The 13,637-nt window shown below is 44.6% G+C and overlaps 1 protein-coding gene across 1 annotated transcript in view; it reads right to left on the minus strand.

The window, feature by feature from the left end:
• Positions 1–13,637, minus strand: part of WDFY4 (WDFY family member 4) — a 246,225-nt gene that overhangs the window by 120,610 nt on the left and 111,978 nt on the right. The window contains exon 39 of the mRNA XM_080823652.1: positions 11,407–11,543. Within this exon, the coding sequence (XP_080679778.1) occupies positions 11,407–11,543 (137 nt within the window). The remainder of the gene's footprint in view (positions 1–11,406; positions 11,544–13,637) is intronic.

A 13,637-nucleotide genomic window follows, 5' to 3' on the forward strand; every position in this document is an offset into this window, starting at 1 on the left:
TCAGACCCGCGCTCATTCAACTGCCCTTTAGTGTCACTCAACAGCCCCAGCTACTTCCTTCGTCACCCCTAATAATAACAGTAGATCAGCCAGCCCCTGAGGACCTCACAACCTTTCTCCCAGGCCCCCAGGACTGGACGGCCACACCTCCTTCTGCTGTCCCACTCTTCCTCCTGTGCCGGGCTGTGGAGCCAAGTTAACACCAACCCCCATCGGCAACAGCAAAGAGAAGAAAATTTCAGAACTTCCTGTTCTGAGACTTTGAAACACTTTCTTAATTAACCAAAATGGTTTCTCATAATAGATGGGTCCCAGGGCGAGAAGGCGGCTGCAACTCACATGGCAGGCGCCTGGCGGCCATACTGGAAGCAGGCCCTAGCGGGTTGTGAGTGGCAGCAGCGCCTCGGGAGGGCCCCGCACTCCTTCTCCACTCCACGACCATCTGCCCGCTTCTCATTTATAGAGTTGGGGCTACTTCTGTCTTGCAAACTCAAAAGCATTTTTGCATTGATGAGTATACTTAAGTTTTAAAAACTCAGATTTAGAGAGGTAAACAAAAATGTGTTCCATCCCCCATCCTTAGGTCATAATTTTTCAAAATTGAAAGCATTTCTTAGGATGACAATGCCTTCCCCCAAATACCACATTAGTTTTTGGAATGCAGGTGTGTCTCACGTTAGGAAATCTAATACACAAAAATCTGAATAGATCCCTGGGTATAATTTGCCTTTAAAGAAAATGACTATATTCAGTTTTCAAAAGATTCAATCCAGGATTCCTTTAAATTGCCAGGTTCTTAAATTAATTTCAAATCTGTTTCAACTTACAAAATATTAACCTATAGACATTTTTTTCAGAAACCCATCTACTATGATTCTTCTTAGATGCCCTCTAAGTAGGGAGATCAATAAACAGCACCAGGATTCTTTAAATATGGGGTTCATGAGTTATTCATCTCTATATTTTTAGTGAGGAACACTATGTCTGCTCAATAAATTCATGTGTTGTTGAATTTCATTGGATGAGCTATTTATGTATATTAAAATATTGTGGATTGAGCTGAAGAGTTGAGACTTCAAGTTACTTTGAAACAGTCCTCCACGACACCCCTCATAAATGGTGTACAAACATAGCCTGATTTTATAATAAAAATACTACAAAAGAAGGATGCCTGGGTGGCTCAGTCCATTAAGCATCTGCCTTTGACTTAGGTCACGAACTTGAGGTCCTGGGATAGAGCCCAGTGTGGGGCTCCCTGCTCAGAGGCGACTCTGCTTCTCCCTCTGCCCTTCCCCTCACTTGTGCTCTCTCTCTCTCTCTCTCTCAAATAAATAAAATCTTTAAAAAAAAAATACTACAGAAGAGAAAAAAAGAAAATCAGAAAATAGCAGAAGGAGGTAAGAAGATGTAGTTACCTTTTTCAGACTAGATGTTTCTGCTTGGATAGACCACTTTGGAGAAGGAATTGCGTGTTTGTCCCTAAAGACTTTTCAAATGTAATTTAGATTCAATGCACCTTTCCGCGGGCAGTTGTCAGGACCTGCTGTTGGGCATACACCATTGATTTGTGGAACCTGCCTAACCTCAGTGCCTGCTCTCTTGGCGAGGGTTCAAGTTATCATCTTGCTCCCAAAAGAAAAGCAACTTTAGCCCCATTTCTTGTGAGGCTGAATAACCAGAAAAGCACTGAGAGGTGGCTCTGTGCCGCTCTCAGGTGGGAGAGCCCTTGGTGTCATGGTGTCATGGTGCGTTTGTGGAGCACAGCGATTCTGCCATCGCTGTGTGCTGCTCACAGAAGAGGAAATGTGTGATTAGCCAGAGGCAGGACCACAAGCTAGCCTTAGGATGTAGTAAGTTACTGTTGGTATTAATTATTCATTTGTTGTGTGGACTTTGCATTCTTGGGAAGTCATGATATGGTAGACCCCATTTCAAGATAAGGTTTAGGAATAAACAGATGAGAGGAAAGTTCTGGTAGAAAAAATTCTATTTGTTCGCTGAGTAGGTGGTTGCTGCCTATTTGAAGAAGGTCAGCATCATCTGCTTTTAGCAGTGGGATCTCTTGGTCAGACCAAGGTCTCTGCTAGCTTACACTATCCCTTATGTGAGTGGGAAAAAGAAGCCCCTCTGGACTGACAAATGAGAGCAAAGATGCAGACCACAGCGCAGCTCAGAGGTTGACAGCTGGGACAGAAGTTGGGTCCCACACCCAAACTGCCTATCTCTATCCCTGTGTGGGTTTCCTCTGGCATGATGTCACTGCTTGTGACAGCCAGCCTCAGATCCCCCCACCAGTTCCTGTACCATGCTACCTGTCCCCTACCTGCCCCAGGAGACCAGCCTCTCTCTGCCCGGACTATAGGGATGTCCACATCCACAATGATGAGCCACTAGTGATTCAGCAGGCTCTACTCATGGCCAAACCCTGACATCGATCCTTTCAAGAGAATGAGGGACAGCCTCTCTTATGCCACTGTATTCTCTCCGCATTTATCTGAAATCTCATTCACTCAAAACCAAGGGACCAGGTGGTGGGTATTAGAGAGGGCTCGGATTGCATGGAGCACTGGGTGTGGTGCAAAAACAATGAATACTGTTACGCTGAAAAGAAATAAAAAATTAAAAAAAAAAAAGGGGGGGCCTAGATCCGGCAACACCTAAATCCATCCCTGGAAACATCATCCAGAAAGTGACTGGGGATGTTCAATGGCATCAGCAGAGACTTTTCCTCCTCATTAAACAAATGACATCAGGCCAATGCTCAAATGGCCCAGTGTCTCCATGCTAAAAGATGGGGGAGGTGGACATCCCACCCACTGAGCTGCGACAACAAACCATGAGCTATACTAAAACATGGGCATTCCAGGATTCAGTTGGTCTTGTTTAAAAAAATGCAAACTTTAGTGATTTGGGCATGGTGGCTTCTGTCTAGGGCCCCCTCTTTTCCAGCAAATGTCTGGGGACTCTGTGATATTTCAGGAAGGGTCCTCATCTGATGAGGTTGCTGTATTTAGCATAACAGTTGTAATATCTCATTATAATAAATTAAGTTATAATATTTCATCAGAAACCAAGGGGCTGCCCTAAAAAGCAGAGAAACTTGAAGTTGCAATCAAGGATGGCTGGACCACAAGTTTGCTCTGTGCACCTTCCCTCTTTCCTGTGTATAGAAGGGTGTGTGTGCGACCTGCACTTAACAAGCCACTGATTACATTCCCTGAATCTAACCTGACGGAAGGAATACATTAAAATACTTGATCTAAAATACCTCTAAAGGGCGAAGTCAGCTAGAGATTTAAGGTACAGAACGTTTTCAGAAAAAAAAAAAACGATCACTTGTGATTTTTTTAAACACAGAAGACACAAACAAACCAACGTGTCGAATAAAATGATCAAAAAAGAACAAAAGCACAAAGCAAACGTATCAACTAAACGCCGTGTGTCATGTAAGTACTCTAACCTGGCAATGATTCAAACACCGAACAACAGAATGGCAACTTTAATATATACCATTAATAGCAAAATGTCGGCTTTTATTGAAGAAAAAAACAAAAACTATGTTGCTCTAAGCAGTTTTGAAATGAATATCTAATTCAAAACTTCCCCTGTGCATATAATTGCATGCTAATTTACATTTTAATTACTTCCTAAGAAATCAAAAGCATTTGTTGACAGTAGAACATAATGTCAACTTCACGGTGCCCTGTTGGTGGATGCTTAATGAACTTAATTAGATAATTAGTGATGTTAATTATCCTTCTATTATGAAGATAAGGATGTCTCACAAATGATGCACTTGGTAAAGAAACATCATTAAAGGTATCAGTGTTTGCTTTGTTCATTTACTTCTATTTTTCAAACTCCTGGAACAAGGACTTTTGATGGACTAGTAACATTTAAGATTTCCTTGAGATGGAAAGAGAAAAGCCACGGTCTCTATCCGCCCATGACCATCCTTCCCTCTTGTTCTGGAGAGGACTGCTCTGTGGGTGATGCGGCTGCTTTTTCAAATCCTCTGCTGTCAGAACCTATCGTCCACATTCCCTTCTATAAGGAGTTTCTTGTTCCAGCCGACTCCTTCCTGGCCGCCTCTTGATGACGATTTGATGAGTGGGTTCTTACCTCAACTGTCCAAAGAATGGTGTGTGTGTCTATGTGTCTGTGTGTGTAAGCACACGTGTGCACGCATGCACATGCAACTGTGTGAGTATGTCAAGGAATAGTAGAAATGAAAGTGAGCACCCTGGTTAGGCTCCCAGACTACTTGAAAAACAACTAAAAGGCAATGCAGGTGCACATATGCACATACGCACACACACGCACACACAGGCGTTGCCGCAGCCTGGCTGTCTTCCCATGAGCCTATGATGCTATGTCCCCACCTCCACCACCTGGATGGTCCATTCTGGGTGTGGTGTCAGAACACCACTTCTTGCAAGACCGGGGCCATGATTCATGCTACGTAACTTCAGCTTCAGTGAAAAAGGAAACTTCAGGGTTTGAGAAATAAGATGGTGGACCTCATCGGTTTTCTCTTTCTTGCTCCCTAACACGTCTACAACAAGAGTGTAATGGGAGTCCTTTCTGGAAATAATTCTAGTCCAGACGTACCATGAAGAGCTCTAAGCCAGGCTAGGGAGAGTGACACTATTTTTAGGGCCAGTTATCTCTGGAAAAGCATCAGGAGAAAGTAAGTCACTGGCAGCCTTGCCCACGGCAATTATAAAAACCAAGATTCCATTTAGCAGAAGGCCTTAGTCACCGTGCTCACATCCATAGAGGGTTTTACACTTTCCAACGTCTCTTTTTAAATCATACTTCCATTTGTGTCCGAGTGGTTTTATTCCTCTAACACATAGTCTCATTTAATTACTTGTTCATAAGCCTTTTCCCACCACTAAACACAATGGGGTTTTCCAACAACACAGCATTGTGATTTCTTACCAAGTGCTTGATTTTAGGTTTTCTGAATCACTCTTCTCTTTCCTGTGATTTCCAGTGGCTTTGTTCCTCCAGCTCCTCTCTTGATTTGCTGACAGAGGCTGTCTCCCTGCCCTTTTGCCATGCCAGTGAGAACATACTATGAGGATCTCTCCTCTGGCCTAATTTTAGAATTCCTCATGTGTCTTAATTTCCCCCCAGATTTAGGCCACCTGCCTCCATACATCTCTCTTAAAGGCACATTCATCTCCTGGGAAAATCCCTTCTCTCTTGCCCACAAATACCATGTTGAATTTACGACAAGTTTAAGTAAAAACAGTCCACATGAAACCTTCTGAATTTGAGATTTTTAAAATTTCTCACAGATTTCTGACTGAAACTCTTATGGTAGCCAGACTCTGGGGACTCTGTCTTCTGTTTTCACAGCTGCATTTTGACTTCCTCAGGTGTTACCTGCTACTCCACCACCGACTTCCCTTCGTGTCAAAGCCCACATGCTTGTTCAGGCTTTGTTCATGTGGACACTTCTCCAAAGACATACAAATGACTAACAGGCACATGAAAAAATGTTCATCATCATTAGCCATCAGGCAGATTCAAATTAAAACCACATTGAGATACCACCTTACACCAGTTAGAATGGCCAAAACTGACAAGACAATAAACAACACGTGTTGGAGAGGATGTGGAGAAAGGGGAACGGAATGCACCAACGGAATGAAAGTTGGTGCAGCTGCTTTGGAGAACAATGTGAAGATTCCTTAAGAAATTAAAAATAGAGCTTCCTTATGACCCTCCAATTGCACTACTGGGTATTTACCCCAAAGATACAGATGTAGTGAAAAGAAGGGTCATCTGTACCCCAATGTTCATAGCAGCAATGGCCACAGTCACCAAAGAGTAGAAAGAACCAAGATGCCCTTCAACAGACAAATGGATAAAGAAGATATGGTCCATATGTACAATGGAGTATTACGCCTCCATCAGAAAGGATGAATACCCAACTTTTGTATCAACGTGGAGGGGACTGGAGGAGATTATGCCGAGTGAAATAAGTCAAGCAGAGAGAGTCAGTTATCTCTTGGTTTCACTTACTTGTGGAGCATAAGGAATAGCATGGAGGACATTAGAAGGAAAGGATAAGTGAGTCAGGGGAAATCAGAGGGGAAGATGAAGCACGAGAGACTGTGGACTCTGAGAAACAAACTGAGGGTTTTGCAGGGGAGGGCGGTATGGGGTTAAGTGAGCCTGGTGGTGGGTATTAAGGAGGGCATGTATTGCATGGAGCACTGGGTGTGATGCATAAACAATGAATCTTGGAACACTTAAAAAATAAAAGTAAAGGGACGCCTGGGTGGCTCAGTTGGTTAAGCCGCTGCCTTCGGCTCAGGTCATGATCCCAGGGTCCTGGGATCGAGTCCCACATCGGGCTCCTTGCTCAGCAGGGAGCCTGCTTCTCTCACTGCCTCTGCCTGCCTCTCTGCCTGCTTGTGTGTACTCTCTCTCTGACAAATAAATAAATAAAATATTAAAAAAAAATAAAAATAAAAATAAATATAAATTTTGAAAAGCTCACTTCTTTCTATTTTCAAAAATCTCTTCTTAGCCCTGGGGCTCTCCTGCCCCATGAGGCTTTTCCCCAGGTGAGTGACAGCTGAGGCTTCCATGGTAAATCCTATGCATCCCCCGAACTCAGAAGCACTGAAGCACCAAAATCAAAAGCATTGTGTCCTTATCAGTCCCTCCCCTCCTTCCGGAAACAGGGGCACTGAGTTCTCTGAGGCTCATTGTGCCTTCAGCCTCAGCAAGACCAAAATCACACAGCAGCAGGAGATGAATACAAACATGCCAGAAAGAAAGCCCAGGAATTGCTTGATCACTCCCCCAGTGACAGCTAAAGCCTTCCCATTCTGCACACTTGCTTCCCTTTCTGCAATTTTTATTTGGGTTTTGTGATTTCTTTAAAGAGAAAATAAGTGTACAGGAACAGTTATGCATGAGATGATATGATGTCTGGGATGTTGCTTCAAAATTATTCCATGCAACAGGGGAAAGTGGGTAGTGATAGAGATAAAAGACAAGATTGGCCATGAGATGAACATTGTGGATGGGAAGTGATGGATAGATACATGGGGATTCATCTTATTATTTTCTCTGCTGCCGTGTATGTTTGAGATTTTTCACAATGATTTTAAAAAGAGATAATGGGTAAAGTGCTCAGAGTCGGAGGGTCAAAAATGTCATTTCCCTTGACAGGGACCCAAGCCAGGGCTGCCCTTCGTTCAGCTGTCTCTCAGTTGCTGGCCTCAACCAGCATCTCCTCCTCTACCAGGGGCAGGCTGCTCTAGAGCTGGAGCTGGGATGGCGAGCCTGGGCACACATTCAGGGAGGCAGCCAATGGCATGTCTGTGGTCACCCTGACCACGCAGGTGTCTGGTGTCTGAGATCAAAGTTCCCATGTGTGGGCACAGATGGTCTTACTGGAGGCCCTAGTGTACCTGGTGGGTGCAGAGGGCTCACCCATAGGGCAGCTATGAGAGACCAGGGATCTTGGAACAAATATGTCTCACTTTGGTGTCCTCTGGCTGTGGTGCTTTCTCAATTCTAATTCATTCCATTAATTCTCTTCCCTACTTGGGCCATTCCCACTTTGAAGACAGCAACTGGAAGCTTGCTCAGCTAACTCCAAAAGCCACAGAAACATGAACACTGGGGCTAGCCCTGCTCCAGAAGGTCTGACTCCTCCATAAGGCTCTCAGCTTTGTTTGGAGGCAGCAGTGTGTCTCCCTCCTCAGGTGGGGTCCACCTGGCCCCCATATGGAACAGCTGTGCACACATGTACCACTGATCCCAGGAGGAAAGCGGGGTGAAATCCAGCTCATGTTTGCTGAACCAGACACAGGTCAGGCAGCTGTGCTCACCCAGACTAGAAGTGGCCCTGAACTTTTATAGGCTTTTACAGGCTAGAAGTAACCCTGAACTTTCAACCCTCTTCCTCAAGGAACCCTTGTTCTTCCCATGCTCTGCAGATCCAACAGAACCATGTGAAACACGCACCTGCCACAGCCCAGTGTCCTTTCTCCTCACTGCCTGATTACAATGAGGTCAGGGCCTCTGCCTGTGGCAGCCGCCTTCTTTTGCTCATCCCAGCCTTTGTTCAACAGAATCCTTTGTGCATCTTCTTTGATTTCCACTGCTCTAAGTCCTGCCCCTGCAGCCTCCATTATCTCCCATCTAAATGGTGTCATAGCCGCCAGCCTGGCCCCTCCCTCGGAGGCTCTAACTTCCAATCCTACCCCTAGAAACAGACACGTACTGCTCCCCCACTGCTTAAGCCCTCACTTCGGCCACATCCAGCATGAGCCACGGCGTCCTCCCTGCGTCCTGCCATGACCTCGATCACCCCCCTGCTCACAGGCCTTGCACAGACTCATCCTCGAGGCCCCTTCCCACCCAGCCTCTCGTGTCCTATCTGTCTATTTCCTGTTTGCTAATGCTCTTTCTTTAAAAAAGAAAAAAAAAAGAGCTAATGCTCTTAAAAAAGAAAAAGATTTTGGAATAATTCTGCATTTACAGAAAAGTTACAACGATAGTCCAGAGGATTCTGTCAACCCCTTACCTGCTTCCCCATAATGTTAACAACATACATGGTGCGTCTGTCAGAGCGAAGAAACCCTCATGAGTTGTTGATGTTTTTTCAACTTATTGTTAAACAAGAAAGTCTAAAACTGACTTGGCAAGAGGCACGTAGTGCTGGGAGGAGGAACGGCCAACTGGGGTGCACACTCTGGGCTGCTCTAAGGTGGACATGAGGAAGAAGCTTCCAGGACACCATCTTTGTCCTGTGGTGGCCTTGAGGGAGCCCGAGGTCCCCAGCTCTGCCCAACAGGCTGACCCCCACAGCCTTCATTCACCCCTGGAGAGGCCACAGCCTCACCATCTGATCCCAGAGGGGCCTGTGATGGGGTCAGGAAAAGAAAAGGAAGAAATACCCTCCATCATACCAGCCTTGCCCCCAAGTTCAGCTCACCTGCCAAGAGGGAAACATTTTCTACTGAAAACAAAGATAGGTAAGCGGCATTAGAAATGGTACATCGTATGTCTCACTCCAAGGAACAATTTATCAGTGCTGCAGAGCTGTCAGCCGCTGACATGATAAGGAATAACACCAAATGAATAATGTTTCCTCCAAAACCAACTCCTTTAATTACAAGCCTCTTCTTTCCAGAAGAGAGACAGAAGATGCAGAAACACCAATTTCATGCACTTGTGCCTGAATAATGTCTCCATGCTGCTTTTTCCAGATGGCGACCTTCTCACTGGAGGGACTAATGATGTGGGCATATTTAGGCAAAAACCAATAACGGAGTCTTTAACCTTCAACAACAAAAAGCGTGTTGTACAAAATGTTCCTTGGGATACATTAGAAAATATCAATTACATTGCTCACTGAGGTGTAATCAGCTGTAATAATCAAAATTAATTTTTAAAAATAATTAAACAGACCCCAGGGCAAATAGTTGATGCTCTTCTCCTATGACATCACAGTCTACATATGTACCTGAGAAGTTGTGCCTTGTGTTAGCAACAAAGGCATCTCGTGGGGATGAGTGATGGGTGCAGGATGGGAAGGCTGCTGAGTTTCATCCCAGCCAAAAGAGGGAAAGCATTTTATTCCCTCGCTCTGTACAGTGCCCCACACTTATTTTAAGAGCCTCCTCTGTACCAGGCACTGTGCCTGGCCCAGACCGAGTTACTGGTACAGGATTCTCCAAAGCAAAGACACAGTTCATTTTTTAAAAATTAAAACATAAGTCTACTTTGTCCCAAAAGAAATTTATCTTTAAAGAGTCCACAAGATAATACAAACTAAAGACAGGATGACTAAATCAGATCAAAGACAGACGAGGTTCCAACAGAAAGGCAGAAGCAGGGAGAGGGGTGTGTGCACGTACGTGTGTGCATGTGTTCATGTGTTTTGCAGAATTTTATGGGGATACGTGTGTGTAGTTGTAAGAGCCTGGCCACCGTCACCTCTCTGAGCTTCTGAGTGCCCAGACGACCATGCCGAGAAATTAACTGCAACAGAAGTTCCAGTGTTTGCCAGTTGTTCTGGAAAAGCACAGGCCTTCCCTGCTGGTGACAGCTGGGGGAGACTTCCCCTGGGATTGACCTCTCCCCACTTCAATCCAACCACACTGTTCTCTGCTGCCTTAGAACACCCCAACTCATGCCTGTCTCAGCGCCTTTGTCTATGGTCCTCCCCGCCTGGCCGCTCTTTCCAGAGTCTCTGCCTTATTTTCCTGCTCCTATGCCCACCTTCCAGAGAGGGCTTCTGACCACCTTCATGTAAGTAGTCACCTTCTCCCAGCTACCCTGTTCCATTTTTCCTTATTGCAATTAGCACCCTCCATATTTACAAATTATTTATGTTTATTGTCTATCTTCACCCCCTAAAATGCATCTCCAAGAAAGCAGAGAATATGTCAGATTTTCTCTCTTCTATAACCTCAGGGCTTACAAAAGGGTACAAAGTAAACACTTAATAAGTATTTCTTGAGCGAATGAATGAATGAATGAATGGAGACCGCAACTGGCATAGAAGACAGTATCTTCAGCAGCCTGCCTTCACCAAAGACAGGGCCAATTTAAATTTTTTTTTTGCCTCCAGACCTCTCAGTGTGAGCCCAGAGCAAACTGTTATAAGCCATTTGTGGACCTACAGGGGCTTCAAACACTGTAATCTATTCCAGTGTCTTTCACATAAACCGTTTCTCAACCAATCTCTTCAGAACTCAGAGACAATCGAGTCATGCCAATGACAGTGACCTGGGAGTGGGTGGAAGACTGGCAAGAGGCACGTCAATAGCATGCAAGGGTCCCCATGCAAGGCACGCCCATGCCCAGCACCCCTGCTGTCTCTTCCCTGGCTGCCAGCCAGACTGAATTGAACCCCTGGGGTCAGAGCTGACTTGGTCAAGGAACAGAAGTTCCAGAGTGAAGCCAGAGAAAGAGGGCTGGACCCCTCCTACTCAGGAGCAAGTGCTGGGGCACAGGTGGGGATGCTCCAGCTTCTGGGGCTCAGCGCAGCTACACCACCTGTGAAATGGTCCTCATTTTGCTGAGCCCACCCATACAGCTCCTGCTGAGCTGTGAGCTAGGGCTCTCTGAACACACATGACTCGAAAGGAGTATGGGAACAAGAACTGGTTTGGGTTTTAACATTACAAGGAACACCTACCTGCTCTTGGAGCTCAAGAGGAGCCCATATGCGCTTCAAGTTAAAGCCAGCCTAAAACCTGCCTCCCCTAGATGTCATCTCAACTGGAAAGTCACATGCATAACCTTACATGCTCAGAAGAATATGGAATTGGATCATGTCCACAAGCAACAGAGAGTGAAGACATCCCTCATGGTTTGGAACAAATGTGTGATGCTTCTCTAAGGTGAGGGGTCTGAGCTTACCTCTGTCTTGCACTCAGGTTCCTTGGCCTGCCGTCCGGGCACCAGCCTCATGGCCGAAGATAAGCTACCACTCCATGAAGACATTTTGCTGTGGTGTCCCATGCTCGAGCGACCGGTCAGCAACTTCTTCTCAGATGCTAGGAACAGGGAAGCAAAAAGTGTCAGAAGTAAAGTTGAGGGAAGAGCATACACAATTTCTACAACTGGCTTGGCTTTTTTTTTTTTTTCAGTAATGTGGCAGGATACAAAGTCAATGTCCAGAAATCAGTGGCTTTCTTATACACTAATAATGAAAATACAGAAAGGCAAATTAGAGAATCGATTCCATTTAGTATAGCACCAAGAACCATAAGATACCTCGGAATAAACCTAACCAAAGAGGTTAAAGATCTGTACTCGAGGAACTACAGAACACTCCTAAAAGAAATTGAAGAAGACACAAAAAGATGGAAGACCATTCCATGCTCTTGGATCGGAAGAATAAACATCGTTAAAATGTCTATACTGCCCAGAGCAATCTATACTTTTAATGCCATTCCAATCAAAATTCCACCAGTATTTTTCAAAGAGCTGGAGCAAATAATCCTAAAATTTGTATGGAATCAGAAGAGACCCCGAATTGCTAAGGAAATGCTGAAAAACAAAAATAAAACTGGTGGCTTGGCTTTTAAAAGGCCAGTCAGGGACACAAGCCCAGTGAGCCACCTCCAACAAGGACAGCAGCCCAGGCTACAAGCATACACTGCCATCTTCTAAGGCATATAGTGTGGGTTTCAGTGTCACCAGACCCAGATTAGACTCCTAGTTTCACTGACTCAAAGCGAGATGAGGATAATTAAGCAGAAGTTCTGTGTTCTCATTCTGTAAACTGGCAATAGGAGCATCTAACCTAATTCTGGTGTCGTGAAGAGTAAATAAGATTATGCATTTAAAACATGGATGGTCGGGGTGCCTGGGTGGCTCAGTGGGTTAAAGCCTCTGCCTTTGGCTCAGGTCATAGTTCCAGTATCGTGGGATCGAGCCCCGCGTTGGGCTCTCTGCTCAGCAGGGAGTCTGCTTCCTCTTCTCTCTCTCTCTGCCTGCCTCTCTGCCTACCTGTGATCTCTGTCTGTCAAATAAATAAATAAAATATTTAGAAAAAAAGCATAGATGGTCAAATGTACAGAATTTTCAATACATGACTGTTGGCAAAAAAGAGAGCCATTTGTAAGCAAGCACTGAGGTCCATCTCACTACTTAATTCACTGCATGTGTATGGGGACAGATGTCCTTTTTCATTTAACTTTTCTCTGAAATGGAATCTGACATTTTGACCTCAAATTATACATGTATATACACAGGCATGTACATACATACATATTTTCCAGTGCTAGTTTGGAAAGCCAATGAAATAAGAGTTCTATATCGCTGGGCAGTGTGGGATGATACACATGGAAATAACTAATCTTTGAATCTCTGTGAATTTTGTGATGCTGGAAGACTTAAAACAAGTACATGAGCTATAATTTAAGAGTGATGACCACTTTAAAAACAAAATGCCGGGTGGGTGGGCTGGCTGGCTCAGCCAGTAGAGTGTGCAACTCTTGATCTCAGGGTCACAAGTTCAAACCCACACTGGGTGTAGAGATGACTTAAAAATAAAATTTTTTAAAAATTTAAAAATTAAAACAACGTTCCTATAACCGTATTAACTCATATGAAGGAGAAAATGTTGAGTCACTGAAAGAATTCAAGGATCATTAATATTTTCAGGATGAAAACTTTCAGTTGGAACATGAGGAACCCGAGGCTCCATGTCACTCCATGACTTTGTACAAGGTTTTAAAGCTGGTATTATGCCTCCATCAGAAAGGACGAATACCCAACTTTTGTAGCAACATGGACAGGACTGGAAGAGATTATGCTGAGTGAAATAAGTCAAACAGAGAGAGTCAAGTATCATATGGTTTCACTTATTTGTGGAGCATAACAAATAATATAGAGGACAAGGGTAGATGGAGAGGAGAAGGGAGCTGAGGGAAATTGGAAGGGGAGGTGAACCATGAGAGACTATGGACTCTGAAAAACAACCTGAGGGTTTTGAAGGGGTGGGGGGTGGGAGGTTGGGGAAACCAGGTGGTGGGTATTGGGGAGGGCACAGATTGCATGGAGCACTGGGTGTGGTGAAAAAACAATGAATACTGTTATGCTGAAAATAAATAAAAAACTTAATTAAAAAAAATCTGGTAGGT

The sequence above is a fragment of the Martes martes genome (assembly GCF_963455335.1).
Source record: "Martes martes genome assembly, chromosome: 14".
NCBI classification, from domain to species: Eukaryota; Metazoa; Chordata; class Mammalia; order Carnivora; family Mustelidae; genus Martes; species Martes martes.